Source organism: Podarcis erhardii (assembly GCF_964252035.2).
Source record: "Podarcis erhardii genome assembly, chromosome: 6".
Lineage (NCBI taxonomy): Eukaryota > Metazoa > Chordata > Lepidosauria > Squamata > Lacertidae > Podarcis > Podarcis erhardii.
Window position 1 is genome coordinate 91783621 of NC_138510.1, and position 18384 is coordinate 91802004.

Sequence of the window (18384 nt, forward strand, 5' to 3'; positions counted from 1 at the left end):
GTCACATGTCTGTTTACATTCCAGCACAGTATGCTGGGAACTTCTGTTGTGTGTATAGCTTTTGCTTTAGCTGTTCTCTCTGAGATGACATGAGAGAGAGACGACATGTTTCTTTGTCCTGATTTATGATTAATAAATCTGTAGTTGTAGTATCTTTCCATAAGCCTCACGCCTATTCTGTGGGCACAGTTTGATCTGCTGATAGTGTGCCCTGACTGAGTAAGCCCGGGTCGCTGATTTATGTTGGAGCAGAGGTGATGGTCTTCGCAGAGGGCCGCTGGAAGGAGACGGCTCAGCCGGGGCTAGCCAGCTGGCCTCCCAGCCCTCTGCATGCCGACAGAAGGTTCAAGCTGACACAATGACTTGAAAAATCAGCCAAATCGTATGCTGCATTACTGGCTTGTTGAGTTGTTGGCATCCATCTATCTCAAAAGACAATGGAGTGCACCTCCGAGGGTGAAGTCAAACCACTGGGCTAGCAGCACTGAAGTGACCTCCCTGGGGCACAAGCCTGGGCAGTATGTATTGTTGGGAAACTGTGTACGTGCAGCTACTCACACAGAGTCAATTAAGGTTTGGCAGCCAGCCAGAAGGTCATGTGAAGGAGTTAGTCTGCCTGGTGATAACAGAGGCATGGAGACAGCTCCCTGACTGGTCATGCTCTCTCAAGGGAGTGATAATTAATGGCCTACTAACTGGAATGTGTTAGTTCAGTGTTTGGAGTTCAGTGTTCAGAGTTCTGTGTCAGTGTAGGAGTTGTGAGTCGTGTATAGGAGAGTAAGCTAAATATCCGTGTTCTGTACCTGTAAATAGTCCACTGTATATAATAAACACCTGACTACAAGTTCCTGGTTCCTGCTTTGTCTATCTTGTCTGCAGCCAAGTTGCCAATTGCTTCCGTGGATTCTGCGTGTACTCTGCTAGGTCTGGCTAAGGTCCTGTAACTAGTCAGAAAGTTGCAAAACATCAGTAGGTTTTGCCAATGTGTATGGAGATCCTGCGCTGCCCAGATGACAAGACTCTTGGCCTGGCTGATGTGGTCCAAAGGAAAGCAGAGCAATACGTTTGGCACCAGCTTGGCTGCAGTCAAGGAACATGCAAAAAATCAGAGAACCTAAATGCACATACAAAGAGCAAAAAGTTCTGCAGCACCTTGAAGTCTAACCATTTTTTAACAATGTCAGTTTTGGTGGAGAAAGGGGTGTGTGGTGGGGACGGTCCACCTCGGGTGTCATCCCTGAGGGTGGGTTGACAAAATCCCCCTCTGGGCAGAACGCCGTTGGGCCGATAGGGATGGGGTGCACCGCGGGGCTTCAGCTGCCCTACAGCTTGGGGGGGGGGACGCAGCGGGCGGACAGAGGACGGGATGGGGCACATGGTGCCCATAGGGATGGGCTGTCCCTGTGGGCGGTTCGCCCCGCCCCTGGGCGCTCCACCCCAGGTGCCCGAGAGGCTCCCCCCGCTGCTGGGTGGAGAACAGTCTGCTTCATGAGATACATGTGTTGCCCCAAGTTGGTAGAAATAGCTATACAAGGTTGTGGGGGCAGAACATCGAAAGCAGTGAGGTTAGAGGGCAATGCAAAAAGTCCAGCCTGTAATAATTCCATAAACATTGCTGTGGTGTCTATTCAACATGCAATTGTCTTCCCAATGCTAGGATACTTAACAAATGTAGAGAAAGTTACAGGTAGGTAGCCGTGTTGGTCTGCCATAGTCGAACTAAAATAAAATAGAATAAAATAATAATAATAAAAAAATTCCTTCCAGTAGCACCTTAGAGACCAACTAAGTTAGTTATTGGTATGAGCTTTCATGTGCATGCACACTTCTTCAGATACCAGAAATAAAGAAAGCTGTAGAGAAAAAAAGAGCTGTTGTCTCTATTCAAGCCACAGGCGAATGTATTTAAATAAAAGTAATTAAGAGGGATGATGAACCATCTGCTCCCAATGAAGACAGACCTCTCGGCCTGTAAAATCCCCTCCAGGATAACCATCTTCTCTTCTCTCTGTTTTTCCAGGTGACCAGCTAAATTCTGAAGAGAAGAAGAAGAGAAAGCAGAGAAGGAACCGAACTACCTTCAACAGCAGTCAGCTGCAGGCCTTGGAGAGAGTTTTTGAGCGGACACACTATCCGGATGCCTTTGTACGAGAAGACCTTGCGCGCCGGGTCAACCTCACTGAAGCCAGGGTCCAGGTAATGAATCTTGCCTTGATCGCAACACACATGACCCAAGAGATAGCTTATCAGGGCTATAGGCTATAGGAACAGTTGTGGTAACATAGATAAAGAACCCTCAGGGGGATGCTGTTAATAACTAGAAATGTTTTGCATTTAATTTAGTACCATATTTGAACAATCTCATATATGTGGAGGGACGCAGGTGGCGCTGTGGGTTAAACCACAGAGCCTAGGACTTGCCAATCAGAAGGTCGGCGGTTCGAATCCCCGTGATGGGGTGAGCTCCCGTTGCTCGGTCCCTGCTGCTGCCAACCTAGCAGTTCGAAAGCACATCAAAGTGCAAGTACAGTGGTGCCCCGCAAGACGAATGCCTCGCAAGACGGAAAACTCGCTAGACGAAAGAGTCTTCCGTTTTGGAGGTGCTTCGCAAAACGAATTTCCTATGGGCTTGCTTCACAAGATGAAAATGTCTTGCGAGTTCCTGCGGGTTTTTTCCCCCTTCCCCCCCCTTTTTCTAAGCCGCTAAGCCGCTTATCCGCTAAGCCGCTAAAAGCCGCTAAAAGCCGCTAAAAGCCGCTAAAAGCCGCTAAAAGCCGCTAAACCGCTAATAGCGCTAATCCGCTAAGCCTTCAATGGGCTTGCTTCGCAAGACGAAAAAACCGCTAGATGAAGAGACTCGTGGAACGGATTCTTTTCATCTTGCGAGGCACCACTGTAGATAAATAGGTACCGCTCCGGCGGGAAGGTAAACGGCCTTTCCGTGCGCTGCTCTGGTTCCCCAGAAGCGGCTTAGTCATGCTGGCCACATGACCTGGAAGCTGTACGGCGGCTCCCTCGGCCAGTAAAGCAAGATGAGCGCCGCAACCTCAGAGTCAGCCACAAGTGGACCTAATGGCCAGGGGTCCCTTTACCTTTATATATGTGGATGTGTTAAGGAGAGGATAAGGCTGTCCATTGGTACTGGCTGCAATGGCCCCACTCTTGGAAGCACTGTGTCTCCCAATACCAGTTTCTGAGAATCAGAAGAGGAAGGAAAGGCTGTGGTACGCAGGTCCTGCTTTTGGGCTTTCTAGAGGCATCTGATTGGCCGCTGGAAAAGCAAGATGCTGGACTGCGTGTGCCTGTGATCCGTTCTAGTAGGGCTCTTCTCCTGGCAAATGAGGACTCACCCACACTTGTCCCATGCCTAGAAAGCACAGGTCCTAGAGGCAGGGGTGTACGAAGTGGGGAGGGGGTGGAGGGGGCAGTCCTCCCCGGGTGCCACTCTGCCTCCCCCCAGCTGTAGAGCGAGGGCACGCACAGTCAGTATGGGCACTGCTCTCACGGCGTCTGTATGGGCTGCCTCTCGCATGGCGACCGTATGGGATGCCACACATGCGCAGTGTGTACAAACGTCGCACATGCATCACCGGGCGGTTTGCCCCGGCCCTCGGTGTCCCACCCTGGTTGCCAGAGAGGGTTCCTCCGTCACTGCCAAGAGGTTTTCTGTCCCCCCCCCCCCCGGGAAACCTGCTAGTTACTGCTGAATTGAAGAAAATGCTAGTTCACTGGAAACCCGATGGACATTTGCTCTGATTCAGCAGTAAAAAGCAGCTTTCCCCAGGGGAAGTGGAAGCATGGACAAGCCCTGAGCTACAGATATGCCAATTTAGAAAATAAAGGATAAAAATAATTTTAGTTTCTCTGCTCAAGGCTGCTATTGATGGTAATTTTCTGGGTTTGCTTTAAGCCTGGATTGTGAGGCTGGAAAGTAACATATCTGATGGATCTTATTCTCCCTAGTCTCCCCCCCCCCCTCTCCCTCCCTCCCTCCCTCCCTCCCTCCCTCCCCCTTTCACAGATGAAAAGCCACTCTTTCAAAAGGACACTTAGCTTTGGAACTTTGTCTTTTTAAAAATTCTTCTTCTCCTCTTCCTCCTCCTCCTCCTCCTCCTATTTATTATTTTCAATTTTATACATTTCAATAATTTTACAATCATTTTAACAATTAAAAACTTGACTTCCTTCCCCCTCTGTCTGTGGTTCCTTAAATTTGTTTTTTTTAAAAAAAAAATTCTGCATATCCAAATTAACTTAATTTGTTCATTTATTCATCTACTTTAAATACATACTCTTACAAAACTGCAGGTTATTACAATAACCTTATTTACAGGTTATTTGTCAATATTTAATAAACCATTTCCATTGTTTTATAAAAAGTTTGTTATCTCGATTTCTTATTTTTCCAGTAAGTTTCACCATTTCTGCATATTCCATAAGTTTTTGTCTCCATTCTTCTTGGCTTAGGAACTCGTTGTCAGTCAGGAATGGGTCTGAGGTAGAATCTACAGGCACGTTAAAAAACGTTATGAAAATGCTTTATTTGTTTTAATGGTTTTGAAAAATGCATTGAATTTGCCATAGCTCGCCATCACCACCGAGTGTCACAATTGTATATTGCACTATGCAACACATTCAAAACGGTTTGTTTGCAGCTGTATAGCTGAGTGAGACTGAAAGCCATCCATTTACAGTGGTACCTCAGTTTTTGAATGTCTCCATTGACTAACATTTCAGTTTACAAATGCCGTAAACCTGGAAGTAAATGCTTTGGTTTTCGAACTAGCCTTGGAAGTTGAACATGCCACGCGGCTTCCGCTGGGTGCAAGATCCTGAGGCCTAGCTGTCTGCCACTGAGTTTTTGGTTTTCGAACATTTCAGAACTCGAACGGTCTTCCGGAACGGATTACGTTCGAAAACCAGAGGTTCCACTGTAGTTATTTACTCGCTTGTTTTTCACATTTATGCCTTGCATCTTCAACCCTACAGGATTCTAGGGCCAGCTTATAGCTGGCAGTGTCCAATCTATATAAAAACCCCCCAAATCCTACCATATTAAAATGGTATCCAAAAAAGTGGGTTCTCAAACAGTATTGAAGTGATATGCTGGAGATGTAACAGAGAAATTGGGTCTTATTTGCATATGTGGTGGAAGTGTACAGTCATTTGTGTATTTTGGAATAATATATATGGAGAACTTAAAAAATTAATTAAATTTACATTTAAAAAGGCCAGAAATATTTTTATTAAGCATCCTGCCAAAAGAAATAGGGAAATCGAAAAGAACATTGTTCATGTATGGGATAACGGCAGCCAGAATATTAGTAGCAAGAAATTGGAAAAATACAACAATACCCAATACGGCAAACTGGCAAAACCTAATGGTAGAATATCTGCAGCTAGCAAAGGCGACGGGAAGGATAAGAGGCCAACCAAAATGAAAAGTCTATAAGGAGTGGAGAATCTTTAAAGAATACTTTAAAAACTATGGTATAAAAGGAAACATCTTGGCAGAACTAGACTGATCCTTGTATTGTATAAATATAAGTTAGTAGGGAGATAAAAAGAGACTGTGCGGTATAAGGATAGATAAAGTACAGTGAGATTAATTGGAAGTCATTTTTAATTTCTTTCTTTATAAGTTTTCTAATTGATTTCAGTATCGGGAGTATAAATGATGTTAGTTATACTAATTTTGTTGTTTCTTATATTGTGGTTATTTGTTTGATTGTATGTTTGCTTGTTTGTTCGTTTGTCTGTTTTCCCATAAATGTATTTATTTTAAATCAAGAAAGTTATACTTGACCCATGGGTCAAGGTGAAGCAAGTTGCCTCAGTGGCAGAAGCGCTTCTGCTGCTGCTGGGATGCCTCACTTTGGTGAGTTTCAGTGAGAAGGAAGCATAGTACAGTGGTACCTCGCAAGACGAAATTAATTCGTTCTGCGAGTTTTTTCGTCTTGCGATTTTTTCGTCGTGCGAAGCACGGACTTTGGAAAAGCTTCAAAAATACCAAAGTCTTCAAAAACCTCAAAAAAGGCTACCACACCGCGTGCTATGAGTTGCTCCTCGAAGTCAAGTCGCAACTGCACCCCCTGAATGCACGGTTTTAAGAAAAAGGAAACAAACTTGCAAGACAAAGGAAACAAACTTGCAAGACGTTTTCGTCTTGCGAAGCAAGCCCATAGGGAAATTTGTCTTGCGAAGCAACTCAAAAAATGAAAAACTCTTTCGTCTTGCGAGTTTTTCGTCTTACGAAGCATTCGTCTTGCGAGGTACAACTGTATTGCTATTCACCTTCCTGGCCCCTGGGCAAGTTCGATGGTGATGGAAGTGGGGAGGCGGGGGGGAGGGGAGGGGAAGGGAGGGCATGGTGTGGCAAAGTCCCATTTTGCCTCAAGTGGCAAAGCGGGATGGGCCACCTGGAAGTGAAGGGATAAATTTCTTTAAAAAAATAATAGCATTTTGTCGATACCAGCCCAGCCCAATCCTAACCAATGAATTGGTATAACAATTTTGTATACCTGGCTACAATACTTCCAACTGAATGAAAGATAAAGTACAGACAAGAAGAAAGGGATTGCTGGAGAAATATGAAAACTAGAGGAAAATCTAATACAGACTTAGGGAAAATATCCACCTAAGATGTATAATCTCCTCCTTGACTGGGAAGTCAAGGAGGAAGAGGTAAAATCGTTTATGGTCTGTTGGGCCCAAGACATTGGATAATATATACCGTATATGAATGAATGAATGGGAAAGGCTGTGGAGAAAAGACATAAGGCTCACAGCATGTGAGAGAAAACGTAATGAAAATGCTGTATTGATGGTACCTGACTCCAGCCAAAATGGCTAAGATGTACAATAAAATTTCAGATGCCTGCTGGAAATGTAAAAAAGGGATAGGTACCTTTATGCACATATGGTGGGACTATGTTAAGAGGAGAGAATTTTGGGATATAATATATAATGAACTCAAAAAGCTCTTTAAATTCTCATTTAAAAAAAGACCCAAAGCCTTTCTGTTAGGTATTATGTCCACTGAAATACAAAAAAAAAAAGAACCCTTTTTATGTACATAACCATGGCAGCTAGGATTTGATAACCAAAAATTGGAAAGGAGACTTAATCCCCACAAAAACTGATTGGCAAGCGAAGGTGATAGAATATTTAGAACTCGCGGAAATGACTGGGAGAATAAGAGGAAACTCAAATGAGAAAGTCAACAAAGACTGGATGATACCTTAGAAAGTATTATGCTAATGCAAATCTCCTGACAGATTTAGACTGAATCTTGAAGTATAAGGAAACTATAAAAGTAAAAATTCTTGTGATAAGTAATAGAAATAATAATAATAATAATGAAGTGCATATAGATTAATAAGGTGTAAAAAGTACAATTAGGTGAATTGGAACTTAATGATATGTTGTTAGTTAGTGTCTATGTTTGTTTATGTGTTGTCATCATCTATGTTATATGTAAATTGTTTTGTAATAAAGAATTGTTTTAACAATAATAAAAAAGAATTTGTATAACAATTAAGACCCATTTAGAAGGGAGGTCTCATGCGTAAATGGGCAAGGCTTGCAGAGGATGCAATCCAACCCAAGTCCCCTGTGATTTTAGTGAGGCAAAATCAAACAATGCTTAGATCAGTCCCACTGGAAATGAAAAGGGCTTCAGTTTGGGCTGAATTGCGCTCCAAGTCTTTGTTCTCAGGAACTGACAACCCTGATGTTTTTTCAGAGAGGTGTGTTCTTTCTGCAGCAGACTTAAATCTAACATATGAAATTCCAGAGTTGGCGCGGGGGGGGGGATAGCTATTAAAGTCTAGAGGCAGCTGCGGGTTTTCTCTGCTTTAACAATCAGAAGAAACTCTGTGGAAATAGGAAAAATGCATAGAAAATTTATGCCTCCTCCTTTTTTTTTGAGTTGAATTTACGGCATAGGCAAAGTTCTAAGCCAAGTAGGGCTGCCAAAACAAATCTTGTAGGGCCATGGACTTTGCTGGAGTTCTCATAGAGGTGCCCTATCTATTTTTAATCATAGAAACATATGCTTGCAAAGGTGAGAGCCAGGGGCCTCCCTAGACTGTCAACTATATTTTAAAGAAGGGGGACGAAGGCTGCCTGCAGGTGTGGGCAGACAAGCAAGCATCTCTGTGGGTTACAGGAGTTATTTCCTGTAGATTGCCACTGCAGCATGAATCCTGACCCAGCAGCCATCGTTTAATAACTGCACGCCCTCCAACATTTCTCCAATGAAAACAGGGATGTCCTATTCCATGATAATAATAAGACACTGCCCTTCATCCGTAGATCTCAGGGCACTTCAAAACATAAAAATACATAATTTTTTTTAAACAATCCAATAACCCCCACCCCCCTCCTATAAACACATTTAAAACGGTATAGTATGTATATTAGGGACGCGGGTGGCACTGTGGGTTAAACCACAGAGCCTAGGACTTGCTGATCAGAAGGTCAGCGGTTCGAATCCCCGCGACGGGGTGAGCTCCCGTTGCTCAGTCCCTGCTCCTGCCAACCTAGCAGTTTCAAAGCATGCCAGTGCAAGTAGATAAATAGGTACCGGTCCAGCGGGAAGGTAAATGGCATTTCCGTGCACTGCTCTGGCTCGCCAGAAGTGGCTTAGTCATGCTGGCTCCCTTGGCCAATAAAGAGAGATGAGCGCCGCAACCCCAGAGTCAGCCACAACTGGACCTAATGGTCAGGGGTCCTTTAGTATGTATATTAGGGCTATTCCACAAATGGGGAGCCACCACAGAAAAGGCCCCGCTGTTGTATTGCCACCTTCCGAGCCTCTTGTGGAGGAGGCACATGAAGAAGGGTCTCTGAGGATGATCTCAGAGTCTGGGTAGGTTCATCTGAAGTGAGGGGTCCTTGAGATATTGTGCCCCTGCACCATTCAAGGCTTTATAATTCCCGATTGCTTCCCAAGTCAATGCAGTGTTAACATGGACTTGAACAGATCGCAGCTGGCTTGTCATCTAGGAGATTTAAAGCAAGTAGCAGTAGGTAGCAGAGGCTCGTGAATGTGCTGGAGAAATGGTATACCGGTTGTCTTTGAGGAGCAGGAAAACATTCTGGAACTGCTAGGAAATTGGGACAGGGGCCAAGAGGAACAATCCATACAGCAGTCAAAATAGCAACTGATGCATTGGGGTAAGAGATGCGTTTTCCTAACTACCCTGGGCAGGGGGCGGGGGTGGAGAGAGAGACAGAACCCCTCACCCGTCATAGATTGGTATTTTTGACTACTTCACACTTCAACCCTGTTCTGATGTTTGAAGTCTCATGTGACAACGGGAGAGCAGGGAAGTCCAAGTTGTCTGGGAGCAGGTATTAGCCGTGCCTCCTTGTAGATGGAGCGTATGCCAAAAGTTAGCTACACATTGCAGTTGCTCATGTATAAAGCAGACAGGGTTGACTGTTTATCCAAGAGTCCCCTTCCTACCGCTAACCTGACAGGGGAGACTGGAGAGGCTTGAAATGGCTCACTCCTGATGCTTTTCCTGTCTCCTTCTCTTTCCAGGAAAAGCCCCAGCAACTCAAGAGAGCAGAAATAGGCACTTGCTTGAGGGAAGGAGTCAAGCTTTCCATAACTTGGTAGAGAAGGAGTGGTTAACTCTCAAACTGCGTATCTTCCCCAGTAAGGATGTGTGTGTGCACACACAAGCAACCATATCATTGCATAGTTCCTTTAATCCTTGGGCCATGAGCTATTATTCCTTTGATTAACCAAGAGTATTTCTCCTTCGTGAAGAGTGAGACTTCAAGACACTCTAGCCTTCCCTGCCTGGGCTCATGCAGACTTTTTTTTTGCACCGTGCTTTCCAGGTCCAGGGCTGCGGGTGGTACTGTGGGTTAAACCACAGAGCCTAGGACTTGCCGATCAGAAGGTTGGCGGTTCGAATCCCCGTGACGGGGTGAGCTCCCGTTGCTCAGTCCCTGCTCCTGCCAACCCAGCAGTTCGAAAGCATGTCAAAGTGCAAGTAGATAAATAGGTACCACTCTGGCGGGAAGCAAAACGGCGTTTCCGTGTGCTGCTCTGGTTCGCCAGAAGCGGCTTAGTCATGCTGGCGACATGACCTGGAAGCTGTACACTGGCTCCCTCGGCCAATAAAGCGAGATGAGCGCCGCAACCCCAGAGTTGATCACGACTGGACCTAACGGTCAGGGGTCCCTTTACCTTTTCCAGGTCCACACTTTAAAGCTGTGTGCTCATCTACACTTCCTCTTGTCCCAACATTTTCTCCCAGGGAAAACTTGCAGTTTAAGCGCTGAATCAGGGAAAAGAAGGCAATTGGGTTTTCTGCAGATTGCTGCTGGTTCTGATTTAGCGGCCACAAAGCAGGGTTTCCAGGGCAAAGGCTTGGACCTGTCTCTAGACAACACGAGAGAAGCAGAAAACCCAACAAGACCTGCAGAAAAACATGGACAAGCTCTCTGCTCGAGAAGGTTTTCCCTGGGAAAATCCACATTTTATTACTGAATTGGAGCAAACAGCAATCTGCAGGAAACTTGATTGCCATTTGCTCCAATTGAGCAGCAAAATGTGAGTTTTCCCAGACAAAAACAAACAACGAAGCTGCTTGGGCACGGAGCTTTAAAATCCGGACCTGTGCCTAGAAACGCAGCACAAAAGGAAGTCTAGATGAGCCCCCTTTTTGGGGTAGTTGTACGAGGCAGACCTTTGTATAAGGAGCTGTATGTGAGTCCAGCTGTATGCAATGTGTAGCTAAGCTCTTAGCACACACTTCAAGTATATCTGAAGGAACGTCTCCACCCCCATTGTTCTGCCCGGAAGCTGAGGTCCAGTGTTGAGAGCCTTCTGGCAGTTCCCTCACTGCCAGAAGCCAAGTTACAGGGAACCAGACAGAGGGCCTTCTCGGTAGTGGCACCCACCCTGTGGAACGCCCTCCCACCAGATGCCAAAGAGAACAACAACTACCAGACTTTTAGAAGACATCTGAAGGCAGCCCTGTTTAGGGAAGCTTTTAACGTTTGATGGATAAACATTGAATTTTAATATTTTGTTGGAAGCTGCCCAGAGTGGCTGGGGAGGCCCAGCCAGATGGGTGGGGTATAAATAATAAATTATTATTATTATTATTATTATTATTATTATTATTATTATTATTATTAAACAGCGTGTTGTTGCGAATTCTCAACTCCGTGACAAGAAGCATACCTGCATAATAAACAAGGCATGCCCTCTGGTATATTTGTCCATGTTAGGTTGTATTCAGTTCTAGCCCTGTTCAGAGTAGACCTGCTGAAGAGGATGGGAGGAGGTGGGCTTCGCTCAGTGCAATAGAAGAAGCACAGCCACATCTCTGCTTTATAGTCGCATTGACCAGCACGTTGTTGTTGTTGTTTAGTCGTTTAGTCGTGTCCGACTCTTCATGACCCCATGGACCAGAGCACGCCAGGCACTCCTGTCTTCCACTGCCTCCCGCAGTTTGGTCAGGCTCATGCTGGTAGCTTCGAGAACACTGTCCAATTGACCAGCACATGCACATCTAATTTGGCCCAATGAATGTACAGGATCTCTTTACTCATCGTTAAAGATCATCACCTCTAGTCAGATATGACATAAAGCATTTTCTTGTGGCCAGTGAAAACAAAGAGGTCACTTGAACCAAAGCTACCTTTGCCTTGCTGACTTTCAAAGCGATAACAGAACCGTTTTGATTTGTGTGTAGCGGAGAGCAATCTGGGCATTTGGGGCTAGATGCTAACTGAATTCAGGTTGAGTTTCAGTTGCAGGATGTGCTTCTCTAGGCAGTGGCGGAGGAAGGGGTGGGGTGGGGGTGCGGACCGCCCCGGGTGTCATCACTGAAGGGGTGACAAAATGTATTTTTTTAAAAAAATAAAATTGGGCTCACAAAACTTTTTAGTAGTGATGCGGTAGCTTAGGTGCCTAAAACGGCAAAGTGGGATTTGCATCTGCCTACTGCCTCTCCCTCCGCCACCCTGCAGCTTCAGGGGGAGACGGTGGAGAGGCTTGAAGCACCAGAAAGTCTTGCCCCACCCCCACAGACAGCTAGCCCCGCCCCTGGCTGCAGGACACGCCCCCACACCAGGCACCTGAGCGGCTAGCTATGCCGCTGTCTCTAGGCAGGGTTTTTGTTATACAGTGGTACCTCAGGTTACATATGCTTCAGGTTACATACGCTTCAGGTTACAGACTCCACTAACCCAGAAATAGTTCCTCGGGTTAAGAACTTTGCTTCAGGATGAGAACAGAAATTGTGCTCCGGCGGCGCGGCAGCAGTGGGAGGCCCCATTAGCTAAAGTGGTGCTTCAGGTTAAGAACTCTTTCAGGTTAAGAACGGACCTCCGGAACGAATTAAGTACTTAACCCGAGGTACCACTGTAATTAGTTCTTGTTCTGCCATTATTCGCCTTTTAATTGTTGCCTTGGTCTGTTATCTCTTGCTTGTGACTGATGGGTGAAATAATTAAAATAACTGGCTGTTCAAGAAGCCCCGCTCATGTCATAGAACTAGAATGTCAGGGACTGGGCAGAAGAGGGATGGTGGAGACCACCTCCCCGGCCTGACCCTTCCAGAGAAGAGGAAGACAGTTCAGAATTACAACAGGGGTTTGAGGGAGGTCAAAACTCAGGGGAAGATGAGGGGGAAAGTTGGGAAATAATGGGAGAGGAGGAGGAGGCAGAACCAGGGCAGCTGGCTGACACGTTATCACTAGAAAGCCTTCCAGACCCTCCATCTCCCAGAACCTGGCGAGCCTTGAAAGTAGGAGAGCAGAAGTGGCAGATGAAGATGATGGTCTATGTGGAGTTGGCCAAGCTGACTGGTAGGATCTGGAACCAAAGTGACCAGAAATTCCAAAGAGACTGGAGTAGATTTATTTGGTATTTGAATGATCATTGTAAAAACATGAAGACACTAGCAGGATTGAAATAAACCTTGGAACGAAATGTGAAAATAGTATCTTCAAGTGTAAAGAAGGTCAGGAACTTACAGTCAAAGTGCGCATATAATCTATGTGGAAATAAAAAACCAGTTGAAGGGATGGAGGGAAGTCACAAGCTCGGCGGAGCAAAAAGTGTATGAATTGTTATTGCAATGTTCGTATATTTTATGTTTAAAAAAGAAAATAATAATAATATATATATATATATATATATATATAAAAATAAAAGTAGGAGAGCAAAGAACTCGGAGACAGATGACTATAAGAGGCAACTGTAGGGGTGGGGGTGCTGTTGATGAATGAGGAAGCGGGAGAAAAGGGGGGTGGAGATTTACTTGGGACAACGTCATTAATCCAAGCGACTGCATTCTCAAGCCTCTCGCTCTGTAGATATTGAATAAAAAGCTGATGGTAAGTGTTAGGTTGTGGGTGAACATATCAGACGACACAGCGATTCCTCAAACAGCTCTTGTTTATTCACAGGCCAGAACAGAACTGAACCGAAGGGTTCAGTCAGCCTGCTTATATTGAGCTCCAGTACAACGTAACTGTAACAATTTTCTAAAACCATCCAATCACTGAACGTCACTTTCGATCCCTTATTTGCATAACTATCTACAGTATCCCCCTGCTGGCCCAGGGTGAGAACTTCAGTACATAACAGTAAGGACTTTTCCTTGTCTTCTCCGTTCCTGGCAACCTGCCTTGGGGGTCGGGTCCCTCTGCCACTTGACACTGACTGTGGTGCTGACACTGCTCTGTTTGTCCTCCTGTCTTAGGTGTGGTTTCAAAACAGACGGGCAAAGTTTCGCAGGAATGAGAGAGCCATGCTGGCCAACAAGAACGCATCCCTCCTCAAGTCCTACTCTGGAGATGTGACCGCAGTGGAGCAGCCGATTGTACCACGACCTGCTCCAAGGCCCACCGACTATCTCTCCTGGGGGACTGCCTCTCCTTACAGGTGACCCTAACACATCCATATTACACTGCCAGTTTTTCTCTTGCCATGTCCGGCCGGTTTCCTCTGGGGAGGAAAGGGAATGGAACGAAGGCCTGAGCCAAGACTCTCCACTGCCTCTCATCTATTCAGAAGAAAACTATTCGGAACAATTTAGATCTGATCTCCTTGACTCTTGTGAGCAAGTAGGCAATGCAGACACAGGGACACACCAAAGTTGCAATCCTATCCATGCTTGCTCACAGGAGTAAGCCCTATTTAAGACAGTTGGACTTACTTCTTGAAGTGTGAATAGGATTGCATTGTCAACCTGGTGTACAAACCATTCCTTCTCTCTCCAGGGAGCCCTGGGACGTTGTTCTCTGTATGTGCATGGGGAAGGGGGAAGGTGGATCTTTGACAGACTTCTCGGCACCCTCGCCAAACTACAATTCCCAGGATTCTTTGGAGAAAGTCATGGCTAACAAACTAGCTTCAACGCAGCATATGTTTGTAGATTAGTTATATCCGGAGGGCTGGGTTGTTGGTGGTTAAAGCATCAGGAAATGCATTTCTTCAAAACAAAGCAACCCAATACAGCTGGGGCAGCTAGAAAAAGATGGTATCCTAGATACCAAATCTGTTCTGTGCATGTGAAAGAATCACCCCTGAAGAAATGTGGTTCTAAGGAGCCTTGGTAGCCTTTTCTGGAAAACCAAGAAGGCAGAGACAAGATGGTGGCAGAGCTGGAGCTTCAGGCGGAATACTTGACATGATGTGCATTTGCTTAAGTAAATGACTTTGTTTTAATCCATTCTTACTACTTGTGGATGAAATAAACACATTCCTGATGATGAGACTTTTTCTTCAGAAAGGATCATACTTCATCATGACTCACTCTCTCTCACACACACACAGAAAAAGAGAACAAACAAAGAATAGGGTCGTGCAGGTTCAGTCCACACTTCAGTGCAATCTAATTCACACGTCCCAAACTAACATGTGAACCGAAATCACAGCTATCCTTCAAAATTTGTACTTATCTGAATTTTGAAGTGCAATTCTAGAAAAAAGTATACAAAATAGGTGGCGCTGTGGGTTAAACCACAGAGCCTAGGACTTGCCGATCAGAAGGCTGGCAGTTCGAATCCCCGCAATGGGGTGGGTTCCCATTGCTCGGTCCCAGCTCCTGCCAACCTAGCAGTTCAAAAGCACACAGTGCAAGTAGATAAATAGGTACTGCTCCGGCGGGAAGGTAAATGGCGTTTCTGTGCGTTGCTCTGGTTCGCCGGAAGCGGCTTAGTCATGCTGGCCACATGACCCGGAAGCTGTACGCCGGCTCCTTCAGCCAATAAAGCGAGATGAGCGCCGCAACCCCAGAGTCGGCCACAACTGGACCTAATGGTCAGGGGTTCCTTTACCTTTATGCATAAAAATGCATGTATTTGGGAAAAGAATGAACAAAAACACATTATATTGGGAAATACTAGGAACGAGTCGTGAATATTGGGAGAAATGTGTGCTAAAATGCCGATGGTTTGTGAGGACTTGTTAAAAACGTATATCACAAATCAGTGCAGAAATGTAATGTTGGAAAAATGAGAAATGGAGGGAAGCCAAAATGGACAGGTATGTTTTCAGTGAATCCCATCTGAGACAAAGTCAAGCGTCTACCATCCAGGAGAGAGTGGAAAGGTGGCTAATCCCGCCTTTCACCTCAGACACTGGAGCCACCAAGGGGAGGAGGGTGAAGCTGCTAGAGATGAATAACAGGGGCTGAAAAACATTTATTCACATATATAACCTCCTATGAGTGTCACTTTGCCATATACTAAGATACATTCTCCATATTTTATTTCCGGCCCCTCTAGAAGTAGTGGTTTGGGGGAAATGGGGGGCCATCTTCTGAAAAACACCTGGTCCTACCTTTGGGGGGGGGCGGGGAGAATTTGGAATGCTGTTCATAGCCACTCATTTCCCCATTGCTGCTTTGGCAGCCATTTCCCTGTTTTTGTGGGATGTGATACGTAAGTAGCAGTCAAGTACAACATTCCTTGTTTTCCTAGAGTGGACATGCAGGAAAATTTTTGGTCCAGCCAGTTGAAAACTTTCTGTTTCCTCCTGGCTGGGACATACTTCCTTTGCATGTGACCTTACCTGTCCAGGTAACAAAGGGGACAAGGTACGCAGCACCCTCTCTCTTTCTGACTTCCTCTGTCGTTGAAGCAGCTCTTATCTAGAGATGCTCTCTATTGGGTTTCAGCCAATAGAGGACACCGGAATTATCCCCATATGGGATAGCTCCACATGTATATACTTTGTAACTAAGTCTGTCTTCAGGGATCCAACTGTGAAGAGAATGTGAGCAAACTACTTTTATATACTTTACACAAGATGGTGGCATGTTTATTCTTTTAAGAGGGATATAAGGGAACTTACCAGGAACCTAATAACGAGAGGCATACACAAGCCTGCAACCAGCTACCCGCTATGTGTTTAAAAGTGGAATGTGAAACTCGGCTAAGTAAAGGAACTTCCTAGTGCCAAGTTAGGAAGGATATTAATAAACAATATACCCTCTTTTGCCTCCCTGAAGATTCCCACAATTTTATCCATCCTCAATTCATCCCAGCCAGTTAGGAATTTCATCCTGGGCAAGACTAGACCACATTGCCCTGTAGACGATCAGCAGAGCTGCTGTCAAAGGGTGGCATGGTTGAGTATCTGCTGGGGGCCACAGGCAAGAGCTTCCTGGACCTTTGGAGCTTGCTTGCTTGTTCACCCGCCATTTGCTCTGGCCCAGACGACAGTGGTGGTGAGAAGCAGAATCAGGGGATCACATCATGGTCTGGCTGGCTGTTGACTCTCTAGCTCAGCCTTTCTAAATGTTTTGAGTCCTAGATGTTGTTGGACTACAACTCCCATCCTCCCTAGTGAGCATGGCCACTGGTGAGGGATTATGGGAGTTGTAGTTCATGATCATCTGGCTGCATTGAGCTAGCGAGCAATCGGTGGTAGATGTGATGAGGAACAAGAGGAGGGGTAACTGGTGATAATGGCCGTGTAGAGGTTAACTCAGTGTGGGAAAAGCAGCTTGTAGAGAGTGGGAATGGAAGTTCAAAACTTGAATCAAACACCGCCAATCAGATTGATTTATTGGTTTCATAAAATTTATATGCCACTTGATTGTAGAATACCTCAAAGTGGTTTACAAAAAAAGATAAACCAATAAATCACTTAAAAACATTTAGCTATGTGCCAACATTGCTGAGGGTAAATGAGTTTAGCCAGTTGGAGCACACTCTAAGAATCGGTTTCTCAGTACTTTTACAACAACCCTTGGCAAATTGCAAAGATGGGGAGCACAATCTTTCATTTCACATCAACATATTTTTTTCCAAAACGGCTCCTTCTTTCTTTTGGTCCCAGCATCAATATCATATTTGTATCTGACAATCTCCTTTAATTACTGCCAAATTATAAGCAAATTCCCTATGTCCACTGCAATGGGCAACCCATGCCAAAAGGAAGATTGTTCCCAGGCTTAAGCATTGTTGTTTTTTCCTCCCACATCACTGGCAGCCACCATTGTAGGTCATCCTTTGAAATACTTTTTCTGATTTCTTCCAAAAAAACAACACACAAAAAAGTCAATGGGAAAATTGCGCAAAACTTGTGGGAAACTCTCTTGGCAAAACCCTGTACAATTGAGTGAAACATAACAAATGTGGACCGTGTGGGAAATCAAAAGCTTTTGCTTGGTACGTAATTACCTTTTTTTTTTTTTTTATTTCCAGCAAGAATGGGGAAAGACAAGGCATGTGTTCCTAAAGTTGCATTGGCTGGGCCAATCAAACAGAGGGCTTAAATTCATTGGGTTCCACTGTCTTGCAGAAGCGAAGCAGGGCTGTTGTCAGTGCCGGAATGGGTGACTGGCTAAAGGTCCACATAGATTTATTCTTGTATTCTATACTGGAGAATGACAGGATCCAAATGTTTAAAAAGAAAAAGAAACCAGTTCTCCTGTACCAGCCTCTTTGAAATACATGGTTTATTTTGAGGGCATTGTAAACTTAATGGCTACTCCTCTTCAAAGAAGTACCCTGAACCATTGAAACTCAAGTTCAGTACACCAGTTCCCAGAGATATTTCGTATGCATAGACATCACATGTATAAGCTTGATCTAAACCAGGCATAGGCACACTCCGGCCCTCCAGATGTTTGGGACTACAATTCCCATCATCCCTAGCTAACAGGACCATCGGTCAGGGATGATGGGAATTGTAGTCCCAAACATCTGGAGGGCCAGAGTTTGCCTATGCCTGATCTAAACCAGCATGATGGACTCCTAGGGACCTCACAACATAGGCAAGAGGGAGAGGGAAGGAGACACAAGTTGTGCTGCAAGATATGAAACTTTCCCCCTAGCCATTTACAGATGTCTCAAGCATAGGAGCAAAGCTCTGTGGAACTAAGCAGACGGAGG

General features: G+C 45.1%; 1 protein-coding gene across 4 annotated transcripts in view; it reads left to right on the forward strand.

The window, feature by feature from the left end:
• PRRX1 (paired related homeobox 1) overlaps positions 1 to 18384 on the forward strand; it is an 82637-nt gene that overhangs the window by 53616 nt on the left and 10637 nt on the right. For all 4 annotated transcript variants that reach the window (XM_081866164.1, XM_081866161.1, XM_081866162.1 and 1 more), the window contains exons 2-3: positions 2021 to 2196; positions 13740 to 13921. In XM_081866164.1, the coding sequence (XP_081722290.1) occupies positions 2021 to 2196; positions 13740 to 13921 (358 nt within the window). The remainder of the gene's footprint in view (positions 1 to 2020; positions 2197 to 13739; positions 13922 to 18384) is intronic.